This window comes from Protopterus annectens, chromosome 15.part0 (assembly GCF_019279795.1).
Source record: "Protopterus annectens isolate FY-2018-M chromosome 15.part0, PAN1.0, whole genome shotgun sequence".
NCBI lineage: Eukaryota > Metazoa > Chordata > Ceratodontiformes > Protopteridae > Protopterus > Protopterus annectens.
In genome coordinates, this window is record NC_056749.1 from 407037044 (window position 1) to 407050319 (window position 13276).

General features: G+C 41.0%; 1 protein-coding gene across 1 annotated transcript in view; it reads left to right on the forward strand.

The window, feature by feature from the left end:
• BRWD3 (bromodomain and WD repeat domain containing 3) overlaps nucleotides 1-13276 on the forward strand; it is a 1896258-nt gene that overhangs the window by 488967 nt on the left and 1394015 nt on the right. Inside the window, exon 17 of the mRNA XM_044057276.1 lies at nucleotides 1169-1336. Within this exon, the coding sequence (XP_043913211.1) occupies nucleotides 1169-1336 (168 nt within the window). The remainder of the gene's footprint in view (nucleotides 1-1168; nucleotides 1337-13276) is intronic.

A 13276-nucleotide genomic window follows, 5' to 3' on the forward strand; every position in this document is an offset into this window, starting at 1 on the left:
TTTTCAGCCTTAATGCTATCAGAAGTGTTAGTTGTGACTTTATTTGCCTTTTCCCTTTTTTCCAAAGCCTAAACCACCACCTCCTTCACCTCCCTGCTGGATAGGGGATAAAGTATGGCTTTATTAGGAAATCACTATAATTGTTGATGTTTAAGTATGTCACTGTAGCAGTAATGTTTCTCCCTCTCTCTTTCGTTTCTTGTGGGCATCCTGTGGTAGGTACACTTTTTTTGTCTGTTCCTTATCTTTCCCTGTCTGCTACCCATACAAGGCACCATCTTTTTTCAGTTGACCTAGAACTTGAGCAGCTATGGGGAAATAATGCTTTGATTACCTTTCCTATGGTCATATCCCAACTTGCATTTTCTTCAGCAGTTTCTGACCTAGAATTTGAAAAGGCAGCTGTGGGGGAGCTAATGCCTGGTATCCATACCTGGGAGCATATTCCACTCTGGCATCTCATGCTGCAGTCACTGCCCAGATCTCTGGAGGTTGCCAGTGCAAGAAGAAAACAGTCACGTCCATTTTACACCACAGACATGCTAATGTCCAGGTGAGAGGGTATTCACCCATCACAGTGGACTGTGTTCCATAGAGTCTGACAAAACTAACTGCAGTTGCCTTTAAATGTGCTAAATATATGGAGTACCTGCTGTGGAAGGGCCACGTTCATTATATTTTCAACTGTCAAGATAAAGGCATAGAAATGAAGTGGAACTGTAGAGAATGGAGAAGTAGAAAGTTTGCAATAGAGTTTTGAAGGTCCTTCACACTAAAGGAGTAGGGGTCTATTTCATTATTTGAGGTGGTAACTCTTCATAGAGGTACAGAAAAAAGATGAGGCATGGCATTATCCACTCCTTAAATTAACTCAAGTGATTAAATGTTAAGACTCCAGAACATTGTTTATTGGTTGACTATTTTAGCAGTAATACATTTTTTTTGCTTATCATATGGATACCACCATTGTGTTTTTTTTTTCAACCATGAAGGCTACAGTTTTGTAGTTGAGTAATACTTGAACTGCAAACCACATTTTCTGATGGCAGTTTTGTGTGCATGATAATAGGCCAGACATTTAATTTATGTATGCTTAGCAACAATGTGTATTGTTAAAGAACTGTTAACACTTTGTGAAACTGCTTTGATTATGGATTTTCATTACCAGGCGATGGAGAGGTGATTGAGCAGGTGATTGGACAGCAAACTGCTGAGCAGGATGGCAGTATTCTAGATGGGTACATCAGAGAGCTACTGAGAGAACAAGATGAGAGACTCGCTGATGGAGAGATTGTCCAAATTCCCCAGCTTAACCAGTCATACTCAGTTCATGGCGGTGAGTTTCAGAATCATTTTTTTTCGTCTTTTTCAAGAAGAAACCCTTTAATAGATGTGCAAAATGTTAAGTCATACCTCTTTTGTATGTGTGTACCTATGAAGCTAGATCACTATGTGCAATGTGAATCTAGTATATGAAGATATAAGGGTAACTGAAACACCAAAAGGGTTGGGAAATTTAAAATGGCATGCAAGAGCAGATAGGACTAGTACTAACATATGAACCTATTGTAAAAAAAGCAGTGTCAGTATTAGCACGGTTACTTAAAACAGCATATGTTTATATTTAAAAAAAGAAATAGAGCATTTTTATTCTGTACTTAATGATTGTCTAAAAGTGGTTTGGGTCATATCCACTATTTACCTCAGCATTAACTTGTATTTATTATTATAGTTTGTAAGAAGAGAGTTTTAATGTATTTGGAGTATCACTGACAGTGGTTTTGGCCATATAGAAAGAAATACTCAGATTATTTTTGAGCCGTGTTTGCTGCATTAATGCTCTCCATGTGTGATTTGTTCAGCCATTTTTCTGGTTGAGTGGTGCAGAATTGTACTTGTGTTTTTCAGCATACTGACTACGATAAGATGGAGAAACTGCACAATTTGAAAACATGTAGTGCTAGTTTGTGAACAACACTCCATAGAAATGGCATTTATCATTAGTGTGTTGAACTGCTTGTATTAGAAGACAAGGTAGTATGTTGACTCTTCTAGCTGATAAAGATGTGGTGCACCCCAGTCACACAGAAGTGTTAAGCTTCAATGCTCACCTCTCATGGTACACTCATTTTTCCTAAACATTTTCTAAGCTTTTTCAGAGGATATAAGCAGCAAGATAGATGACATTTTAAATGTGTTTTTGTTAGATTTTATAAAAATAAATCACTGCTGCAGTTACCAGCCTGTCATAGCTGTGTACTCTCCCCCCCCCCCCCCACACTTGGCTGGACCAGCACCAGCTTCCTACAATGTGTGGGCATTGATAGCGTAACACCAGTGCTAGTCTCTGCCATCTTCATTTTTTTCTTGTTCGTAGTGTAGCCAGCAGTGGCTTGGTGTAGACTCCACAACTAGAGTATTTCCAGCACATCCCTCCCAGATTCCAGGATTTGTGGGCAGAAGATACTGAGTTTAATCCAGATTCAAAATCTCTACTTGCAAGTTTTCAGGTAGTACTATGCTTTTTCAAGCAGAATACAGTTACCATCAGGCACATAATACGGGCCCCTCTTAAATAGTTTTACATTTGTGTATTATTTAAATTAATGAAAAACAATTTTCAGATGAGAGCCCAGGTTACAGAGCTTCAATTCAGTTTGATAAATACCCATATTGCTAAGGTATTGATGTTCATCGTGCATACAGCTGCAGTAATCACAGATGGGTTCTGTGCTGTCAGGCGGGTCCTCGGTCGGCCAAATTCCAAAGTCTTGGTCCGGCGTCGGTTGTCGTCGCTCTCTTCCCTGACATCAGTGCGGCCAGGGTATATAAGACACAGCCGACGCCATATTCTATAGTCTTTTTTGCCGCGCGGTGCCTGAAGCAGAAGCAGTTCGGAAGTGCCGGTCGGCCAGCTCCTGAATTTACGAAAAATTGGAAACCGAAGTCTTCATTAAAGCTAAGTACCCCGTTGGGGAAATTTTTCTTGCCTCAGACCGATGTCAGAAAAAGTTAACACTTGTATTTCTTGTGGGAAGCAAATACCGCATAAGGATTTCCATTCCCTCTGCATACCTTGTTTAGGCCCAGACCACGACGTCTCGGGCTGTCGCTTTTGCGCTTTCAATAAGCGCACTATTAAGCGTCGGGCGGAGTTCGCCCAACACTTTTTCGGTAAAGCCTTTGATTATAAAATGTCGGAGACTCCGACTACTGTTTTGTCCAAAAAACGCAAGGACAAAGACCGACATGCCAGGTCTGCGGTCCCCACCGACACCACGCCAAAACCGGCTACACGTGGTCCGGTTCTCAGCGAGACGCCTATGCAGTCCCTGACTACCGACGACACTTCTTTGGCGGGGTCTTCTGTAACCGAGACCGCAGGTACCTCGACCCATACCCAGACTACAACCACCGAAGCCACTGTGAGCGTTGAGCCTCCTAATGTGGACAGGTCCACTTCCACCCATGGTGTCTTTAGACCCTCATCTTCCTTTTCAATTAAGGCCTTTACTAAGTAAATCAGCCAGGCATCCCAAGAGGCCTGTTGCACAGGGCCCATCCCCAGGCCCCATGCCTAAAAAGCAGATGCTTAAAATGGCTGAGGATTTAATTACTCTTATCAGGGGTTCCCAACCCCCTCCAGACAAGAGACCCAGAGTGGAGGAAGATTCTCCCTCTTCGGATCAGGGCTCCATTTTTTCAGATCATTCTGATGTAGAGGAACACTCTTTCTCCCCTTTTGAAGATTCTGATGCGGAGCAGTCCATTCCCTCTGTATCTCCTCCTGAGGATTTTTCTTTTGGGGAAACCTTGCACACCTTGAGGGAACACTTCCATTGGGAAGGCCAAGACTTTTCTGATTCCAAGAAAAGACTTAGGGAATTTATTTTGTTACCTCAACACAGACCTCTGGCTATTCCTCCTGTTTTGGACATACTGGATGATGTTTATTTGGAGGCTTGCCTTGGTCCGGATTCCCTGCCTCCTGCCCCAGTCAAGCCTGATAGGTACTACAGAGTTCCTAACTCTAACCAATTTCTCTACAAAAGCCATAATGCTGACCCTGAAACCATTTCTCAAGGCCCCAAGGGAATGAAGGCCTCTACAGCTAAGAATCCACTACCTTCTGAAAGAGAGTCTAGATTCTTAGAAAGGTGGGGAAAAAAGGTGTATACCTCAGCCACCCTAGCCATGAGGGCCTTAAATTGTCAGTTTCATATGCTTAAATATCAGCAGTTTCTGTTATCACAATTAAGAAATAAAATGTCCCAACCTGAACAACCAGATTTGAAGGAGTTGCAGGATATGATGCATAGTGCAGAACAAGTGGGTAAACACACCTTACAATGTGGCTATGATGCCCTAGAGGCCTCAAGTTAGAGCTGCTGTTACAGGATCAGTTATTCGTAGACATGCATGGCTTAGGGAACAAATCTTGCCTGATCATGTGAAAGTTAAACTATTAGATGCTCCTTTACAAAAGGATGTGCTATTTGGTACTAATGCTGAGGAGATGCTACGGAAAATGGAAGAAAAAGCCAAATCTATGCAATCTGTTAAAGCTTTTCTACAGGTTCAACCACCACGTTTTAGCAGAAATTGGCCTTCTAAAATCTGGTCCTTTCCAGCCACGGTCAAGCCCCAAAGAGGTAGATACAGGCACTCAAGGGGCAGAGGACAATCACAAGGATCATGTAGAGGCAGGCAATGGCAAACTCCAGCACCAAGAGGTGGCAAAGACACAGTGCACAACAATATAGGAAACAAACCTAATTACTTCCTCCTTTCCACGCCAAGCAAGTCTCAGCTGGCAGCACCTTTGGGAGGAAAGCTGGCTTTATTTACAAGAAATTGGCATATTGTCACAACAGACAAATGGATCCTGGATGTTATAGACAGAGGCTACAGATTTCATTTTCACACTCTACCAAAAATGAGAGGCATGCCAAACCTGCCACACAATCAAAGGGCAGAGGCACAACTACAAATTGCAAAGCTCATAGACATGAAAGCTATTCAAGAGGTACCTACTCACGAACAAGGCCAAGGTTTTTATTCCAGGCTATTTCTGGTACCAAGGAAAGGAACCGACTGGAGACCCATTTTGGACTTATCCATCCTAAACACATTCTTACTCGTACCAAAATTCAAGATGCTCACATTACAGCAGCTTCTTCCCATGCTGGGCAAGGAGTTTTGGCTGGCAACAATGGACCTCAAGGAGGCATACCTGCATGTACCAATCAGACAAAATTGCAGAAGATACCTCAGATTTCTTGCAGGTTCAATCCACTATCAATTCTCTGCATTGCCCTTTGGCTTATCTACTGCGCCCAGAGTATTCACGAAATGCCTGGCATCAGTAATTGCCTACTGCAGACTTCAAGGGATACAAATTTACCCTTATTTAGACTGCCTGATCCAAGCGGACAGCAAGCACATACTTCTGGATCATCTGGCTTATGCAACATGGTTACTGAACTCTCTGGGATACACAATCAGCAAAGAGAAATCCAGACTAACACCATCTCAGAAAATAATTTTCCTGGGTGCCCACTTGGACACAAACACCCAGATGGCCTGTCATATGCCAGAAAAACAGGGGCAACTAACTCAGTACTTCAAAATGCTAGCAAATTGTACCAGGCTTACTGCAAGGAAAATCCTGCAGGCTCTGGGCTTCATGGCATCTTGCATTCTTTTAATCCCATGTGCAAAGTTGCATATGAGGAGACTTCAATGGTACCTAAAAAACCTATGGTCTCAACACAGCCACAGTTTAGAAACAACAATACCAATAATTCCATGTTTGCAAAAGGAATTCCTATGGTGGGCCCAAGCATGTCAAACAAACACAGGTCTCCCATTCTGCAAGCCTCAAGCAAATCAAGTCATCACAACAGACGCCTCAGATTACGCCTGGGGGGCGCACATGACAGACAGGTGCATTCAGGGCAAATGGTCCCAAAAAGAAAAGCACCTTCACATCAATCAAAAAGAAATGCTAGCAGTGATAAATGCAATTACAGGTTTCAAGGACCTCCTGCATCCAGGACAATTATTGATAAGAACAGACAACACCACAGTAATGTGGTACATAAACAAGGAGGAACACATTCATACCCCCTGTGCAGACTAGCCATGACACTTTGGAACTTGGCTGTGGAATGGCAAATCGAACTTCAAGCACAGTACTTGCCAGGTTTGGAAAACACGCTGGCAGACAATCTAAGCAGAAATATGACAGATCCACACGAATGGAAGATGCATCCTCAAGTGTTTACAAAAATAATCCAAGCGTGGGGGAGGCCAGACATAGATCTCTTCACCTCCCACAGGAATTATCAATTGGAAAAGTTTTGTTCAAGGACCTTTCATCCAATGGCCTGGAGAGTGGATGCCCTTTCATTCAGTTGGACAGCATGGACAGTTTACGCTTTTCCACCTCTGCCTCTTCTGCCCAAGGTGCTCTTGAAAGCAAGAACAGACAGACCGAAGATGATATTGATTGCTCCAGACTGGCCGAGGCAACACTGGTATCCACTCCTGAGGAGCCTAACACATGCTCCTCCCTGGCCCCTGCCTCTAATGCCTCTTCTGTTGACTCAGCACAGCTACAAAACTCTTCACAGCCAGCTGAAAACACTCAATCTAGCTGCATGGAAAATTCCTTAACACCTCATCAGACACTACTCCCCAAAGAGGTGCAGGACATCATTTTGGAGGCCAGAAGGCCATCTACTAGAAAGGCTTACTCCGCAAAATGGAAACTGTTTTGCTCTTGGAATGAGAAAAAAGGCCAGGACCCTAGAAAACTGAATTTGCCTCCGGTACTACAGTACCTAGCTGAGTTGCTGAACAGTGGACTTTCATTTTCCTCCATAAAAATCCACGCCTCAGCCATTTCTGCAGAATTCAACACTGATCCACCCTTGTTCTCTCACCCACTCTTAAGACAGTTCCTCAGAGGGGCAAAAAATATAAGACCACCAAGGAAGCAACCTGTGCCAGCCTGGGATCTTAATTACATTTTAGAAAAATTAACATTGCCTCCTTTTGAACCAGCTGCCTCAACAGATTTGCAATATCTGTCCTGGAAAACAGCTTTCCTTCTGGCCATAACCTCAGCTCGTATGGTTTCGGAACTACAAGCCCTCATGGCTGTGCAGCCCTTTCTCATCTTCCATCAGGACAGGGTTTCCCTTCGAACCAACCCATCATTTATGTCTAAAGTAACCGAATTCACCTCCTCTCCACGTCAAAAGAATAAACCAAAAGCATAAACACCTCCGCAAGCATATACCATGAAGGGTCTCCTCCTCAGTACGTGTCGTGGCACAAAAGTATAAACCTCAGATGAATAAAATAACAAATTTATTGGAACACCAAAACAACAAAACAAGCACAATGGGATTGAGCGCGCTTTCATCTATCATATCCAGACTTCATCAGAATCCATCATATCCAATGTTAACTGCCCTTAAATACAATTCTAATTAATTAGTTAATTGATAAAATGCAGTAATGTTGACAATTAACAATGCTTCAAAAGTGCTGTGCAAAAGTGAACATAAAAAATACCAGGAATATAGAATAATATTCTGTTTAAACTATGTATATTAAATAAATAAGTTAATAGATAAATAGGTATTGTTCATACTAAATATATAATTTAACAATATTAAAAAATATATAAAATCAATGTATATATAAATAAAATATATAATACATAAAATAAATATATATTCAATATACATTATTGTAGTAATTTGTATGATGAATCATATAATAATAAACATAAAAATAAAAATGTGAAAGTATACATACTCCAGATGTCATCCTATGATGTCAACAAGCCAAAAATATATGTTATATGTCATACTACTAACTAAATGTATGTATACTGTATAAACTACCTACTTGATTTAATAATGGGGTCCAAAGGAATGAGAGGGGAGGTGATTGGGAGTCATTTCTTGAATACAGAGAAATGATTTGGCAGCTCAGGCTGGATGCCTGTGGTCCATATGGAATGAATGACCACCTCTCCATCAAACCCGCTCTTAAACTCTTATCCAACAACCCTAAACTAATTAATTAATAACCAAAAAATCTGGAGTTGGTTTGGTGGTTACGTAAAGATATAAAGATAGCCGTTCTGTTAATATATGAACATTTTCTTTTGTTATGTATTAATATTATACAACCATTTCCCCTGCATACACCATTATTAAATCAAGTAGGTAGTTCACCTAAACAAGGGACTCTCTGTGACCCGGCCAGAGGCGAGTCAAATTCTAACGACAGATGCCTCAGACATTGCTTGGGGAGCTCATCTAAATGGAAAGTGGATACAAGACAAGTGGCCTGCCAGACTACAGCATCTACATATCAACATGAAGGAGATGTTAGCAGTCCAGTTTGCATTAATGGCTTTCAAGGAGTTACTTCTTCCAGGGCAGGTGTTGATTCTAACAGACAACACAACTGTCATGTGGTACATCAACAAACAAGGGGGAACACATTCTTACCCATTGTGCAGGCAAGCAATGATTTTATGGGAGACGGCGCTCAGCTTGCAACTCACTCTTCAGGCAAGGTTTCTGCCAGGAGCACAGAACTCCTTAGCAGATGTGTTAAGCAGACAAATCATGGATCCCCACAGTGGAAACTGGATCTTCATGTATTTCAAAGTTGACAGTGTCCTGGGGAACTCCAGACATAGATCTGTTCGCTTCTCCACTAAACCACCAGCTGCCAAAGTTTTGCACAAAGAGGTTTCATCACACAGCTTGGAAAGTGGATGCTCTTTCTTTCAGTTGGAAAAATCTTCATGTGTATGCGTTTCCACCTCTGCCTCTTCTTCCAAAGGTGCTTCTAAAGGTCAGACAAGACAAGCCAAGGATGATTTTAATAGCTCCAGATTGGCCTCGGCAGCACTGGTACCCATTACTGAGGAGTCTGGTAAAGAAGCCTCCATGGCCTTTACCCTTGATTCCACACCTGTTGTCTCAGAGACGGTCACCTGCTCAATGTCAAGCTTCACTCTCTTCATCTAACAGCCTGGCATATTCTGTTTTGAAAGACAGCAGGTCTCAACTTCCTCAACAAGTTTTAAATGTGATTATGGAAGCCAGGAGACCTAGTACAAGGAAAGTGTAGGCAGAAAATTGGAAGAGATTTTTATTTTGGAGTGCAGCAAACAATTTGGAGATTTCTGAGCCAAATTTGAGTGTGGCTCTTCAATATCTTACTGAGTTATTGGACAAAGGTTTGTCTTTCTCTTCCATTAAGATTCATGCTGCAGCAATTTCAGCTCACTATGATTGTGACCCACCGCTGTTTTCGCATCCTTTGTTCAAGCAATTTCTTAGAGGGGCAAAGAATATAAGACCCCCACGTAGAGCTCCTACTCCTGCTTGGGATCTCAATTTTGTGTTGGAGAAACTTACTCTACAACCTTTTGAGCCTGCGGCTACTACTGAATTGAAATTCTTGTCATGGAAGACTGCTTTTTTGTTGGCCATTACTTCTGCAAGAAGGGTTTGAGTTGCAGGCCCTTATGGCAGTGGAGCCTTTTTTGATTTTTCATAAGGATAGAGTATCTTTACGTACTAATGGATGGATTCTGATGAAGTCTGGATATGATAGATGAAAGCACGCTCAATCCCATTGTGCTTGTTTTGTTGTTTTGGTGTTCCAATAAATTTGTTATTTTATTCATCTGAGGTTTATACTTTTGTGCCATGACACGTACTGAGGAGGAGACCCTTCATGGTATATGCTTGCGGAGGTGTTTATGCTTTTGGTTATGTCTAAAGTAGTATCCAGGGTAGCTTTAAATCAAGCCATACACTTACCTACCTTTTACCCTAATCCTCAAAACAAAGGGGAAAGGCTGCTACACTCCTTAGACATCCATAGACCGCTACGTTACTATTTGGACAGAACAAAGCCTTTCAGAAAATCAGAACAACTTTGTGTCTTATGCTGTAGGAGCTCAAGGAATGCCAGTTACCAAACAGACAATTTCAAAATGGATAGGCCACTGCATACGGTTTTGTTACTCCTTTCATGGAAAATCTGTCCCTACAGGTATCAGATCACACTCCACCAGGGCCACTGCTGCCTCTACAGCCTTCCTCAGAGGAGTTCCTACCAAAGATATTTTGGAGGCAGCCACTTGGAGTTCTGTGCATACCTTCACAAAACACTACCATCTGCCTTTATATTCCAGAACTAGAGCAGGCTTTGCCACTGCAGTGTTGCAGGGCATTCTGGCTCATCCCAGTTCCACCTAATGCCTACCACCCTGTGCGTAGCTTTGGGATTCTACCCATCTGTGATTACTGCAGCTGTATGCACGATGAACATAGTACAGTTTTGTACCTACCATAAATGTAGATGTTCAAGTGCTAATACAGCTGCAGTACAGGTTTCCCTCCCTCCTTCCCCTCTTGGTAAAGGACTAGTGGCTAACACCTTCTCTTGTAACCTAATTTGGGGTTATCCTTCTATGATGTATTTGCTTGCAACTACTGTTTTTTGATGACATTGCATTGCTTGAATATATATATATATATATATATATATATATATATCATTTATGTATTGCCTTCCTTCTGGGGGCACCTGACATCTGGGGCAAGGAAAGACTGAAGAATATGGTGTCTGCTGTGTCTTATATACCCCTGTTGCACTGACGTCAGGGAAGAGAGCGACGACAACCAACGCCGGGCCAAGACTTTGGAATTCGGCCGACCGAGGACCCGCCTGATGGCAGAGAACCCATCTGTGATTACTGCAGCTGTATTAGCACTCGAACATCTACATTTATGGTAGGTACAAAACTGTACTTTTTGAGTCTTTTAAACTAAAATACTTTATGGCACAAGATTTAAGCTACCTTTTTTGTTTCTGCATGTTAAAAATTATGTTGTGTAATCCCTCCTCCAAAATGCCTCATCAGATATTACTAAAAGTAGCGCCAGCACAATTGTATTTATTATCGTGTTTTGCTAGTTTATTAACTAGCATCCTATTCTTCATACATATTTGCGCCTGGATTCTTTCACTCTTTCCTATGTAGTACAGCTGCATTCACAAACAACTGTTGACTCAATCAGCAGAAAAAAAAACTTATTATTGACTCTATTGGTACATAAAAATTAAATTGCACTCACTTTAATGATGTCATTCCTAGCATCCCCTTCTGGACGGCTGGGGTGGTGCAGCAGTTAGCCTTACCACCATACAGCAAGAGGTTCTCTGGTTCAGTTCTCCGCTACGGTGCCTTCTGTATGGAATCTGCATGTCCTCCCTGCAGTTGCTTGGGTTTCCTCTGGGTGCTCCAGTTTCCTCCCACATCCCACAGACATGCTGCAGGTGGATTGGACACTAAATTGGCCCTGTGTGTGTGTGTGTGTGTGTGTGTGTGTGTGTGTGTGTGTGTGTGTGTGTGTGTGTGTCCGCGCCTTCTGTGGAAGGTTGGGTGCCAGGCTGGCAACTTGACACACTAAAACTGCACTGTCAATCATTCTTCGGAGCATTGTTCCACTGTGACAACCCTTAACGGGAATAATCGAAAGGAGAAGATTCCTAGCATCCCCTTCTCACATAGTCTTTCTAATGTTATTTTTCCTATTAAAAAAGTCTTGTAAATCATAGCTACACATCTATGAAAACAAAAACTTGACTGTAAGACCCACCATATGACCAATTCTGGCATTTCCTTATCAGTCAATGTGCCATTTCCTTTCTGCCTTTTTTTAGATTCTTCACCCATGTCAGTCATGGAATTCAAATGTGGTTATGTAACATGCCTTTTTTGATATTTTTTCAGCTGTTTCTGCTGCTTTGCTGTAGCCCTACTGTAAAAATGTTTCCTTTTCAAAGGCCATCTGTTCAATTGTCTCTGTGTTGCATATAGTGCTTTTAAGTTGTCCTCCAAAAATATTTTGTCATTTGAGTGGCACCAATTGATGTCTTCAGTGGATCAGTGTTGCCATATCAATTTATAGGTATATCTGCTGCAGAATGAGTCTGATGCCCGGCCTGACTTTTCAGAACTAAGAGCCCTTCTCCTTTGACTAGTCTGAATATACTTTAAGTGGTTCCCATAAGTGCCATCTTTAGTTCTTTCTAAGTGCTCATTTTAAGATAGCATCACACACTGATGTCACTCCAGATCTAAGAGCTTAGAAAATTAAAATACCTAGTTAGGGATCTGATGTTTTTGCCTGTACATATTATATCTGTGTGTGAGTGTGAGTGTCTGAATATATGTATACATATACACACACACATCTGTATATAATGTCCATCTGTCTATCTCTCTATAGATCCGTGTGTGTGTGTATATATATATATATATATATATATGTGTGTGTGTGTGCGCGATATGTACATGGGTTCATGTCAAAAGCTTGAGTTTTCAGTAAGTTAAAATTGATATGGTCAAGACCATAAGATCAAATTTCCGAAAACTCAAAGATTTTGAATGGAGAACACAGTACACTGAGGATTGTGGAAGTTATCCTCTTCTCCACTGTAGTGCAATCTTGGAGATTGTATGTATAATATGCAGGGGGAGTGGGGGGTGCTGGGTGCTCCCCCTCACAAAAAAAATAGAAAGGTAGATTTATGTTTGAAGTTTGTTTGGAAACTCGTATCACATTGTCTCGACAGTCTGAATTTTGTGTTTCGGAAAACTCAAGCTTCTGACCTAGACGCATGTGTTTATATATATATATATATATATATATATATATATATATATATATATATATATATATATATATATATACATATATATATATATATATATATACATATATATATATATATATATATATAGTATATATTTGTATATGTGTGTGTGTGTGTGTGTATGTATATATATATATATATATATATATATATATATATATATATATTTATTTTACATTTGTTGACCGGGCTAGTCTAACTGGACATATATCCGTTTACAGCAGAGGCCCGGGGAGAAAAGCTCCAGTACAGATAAAATCAGAGATTTTTAACAATAAAAACATTTTCTTCATAGAATTATACAAGGTACAAGAGAGAATAGCAATAACATTTAAATACTTGTAAGTCAAGTTCTACAAAAAAATAAAAACTAAATACTAAAGTTAAAATAATAGAAGGCATACCTTAAGATTCAACTCTCAACGCTAGAAGGCGTCAGGTAGGAGCTCAGTAAGGGGATAGGAAAAATATTAGGCGTATTGAGACATACTTTCAGTCGGGATTG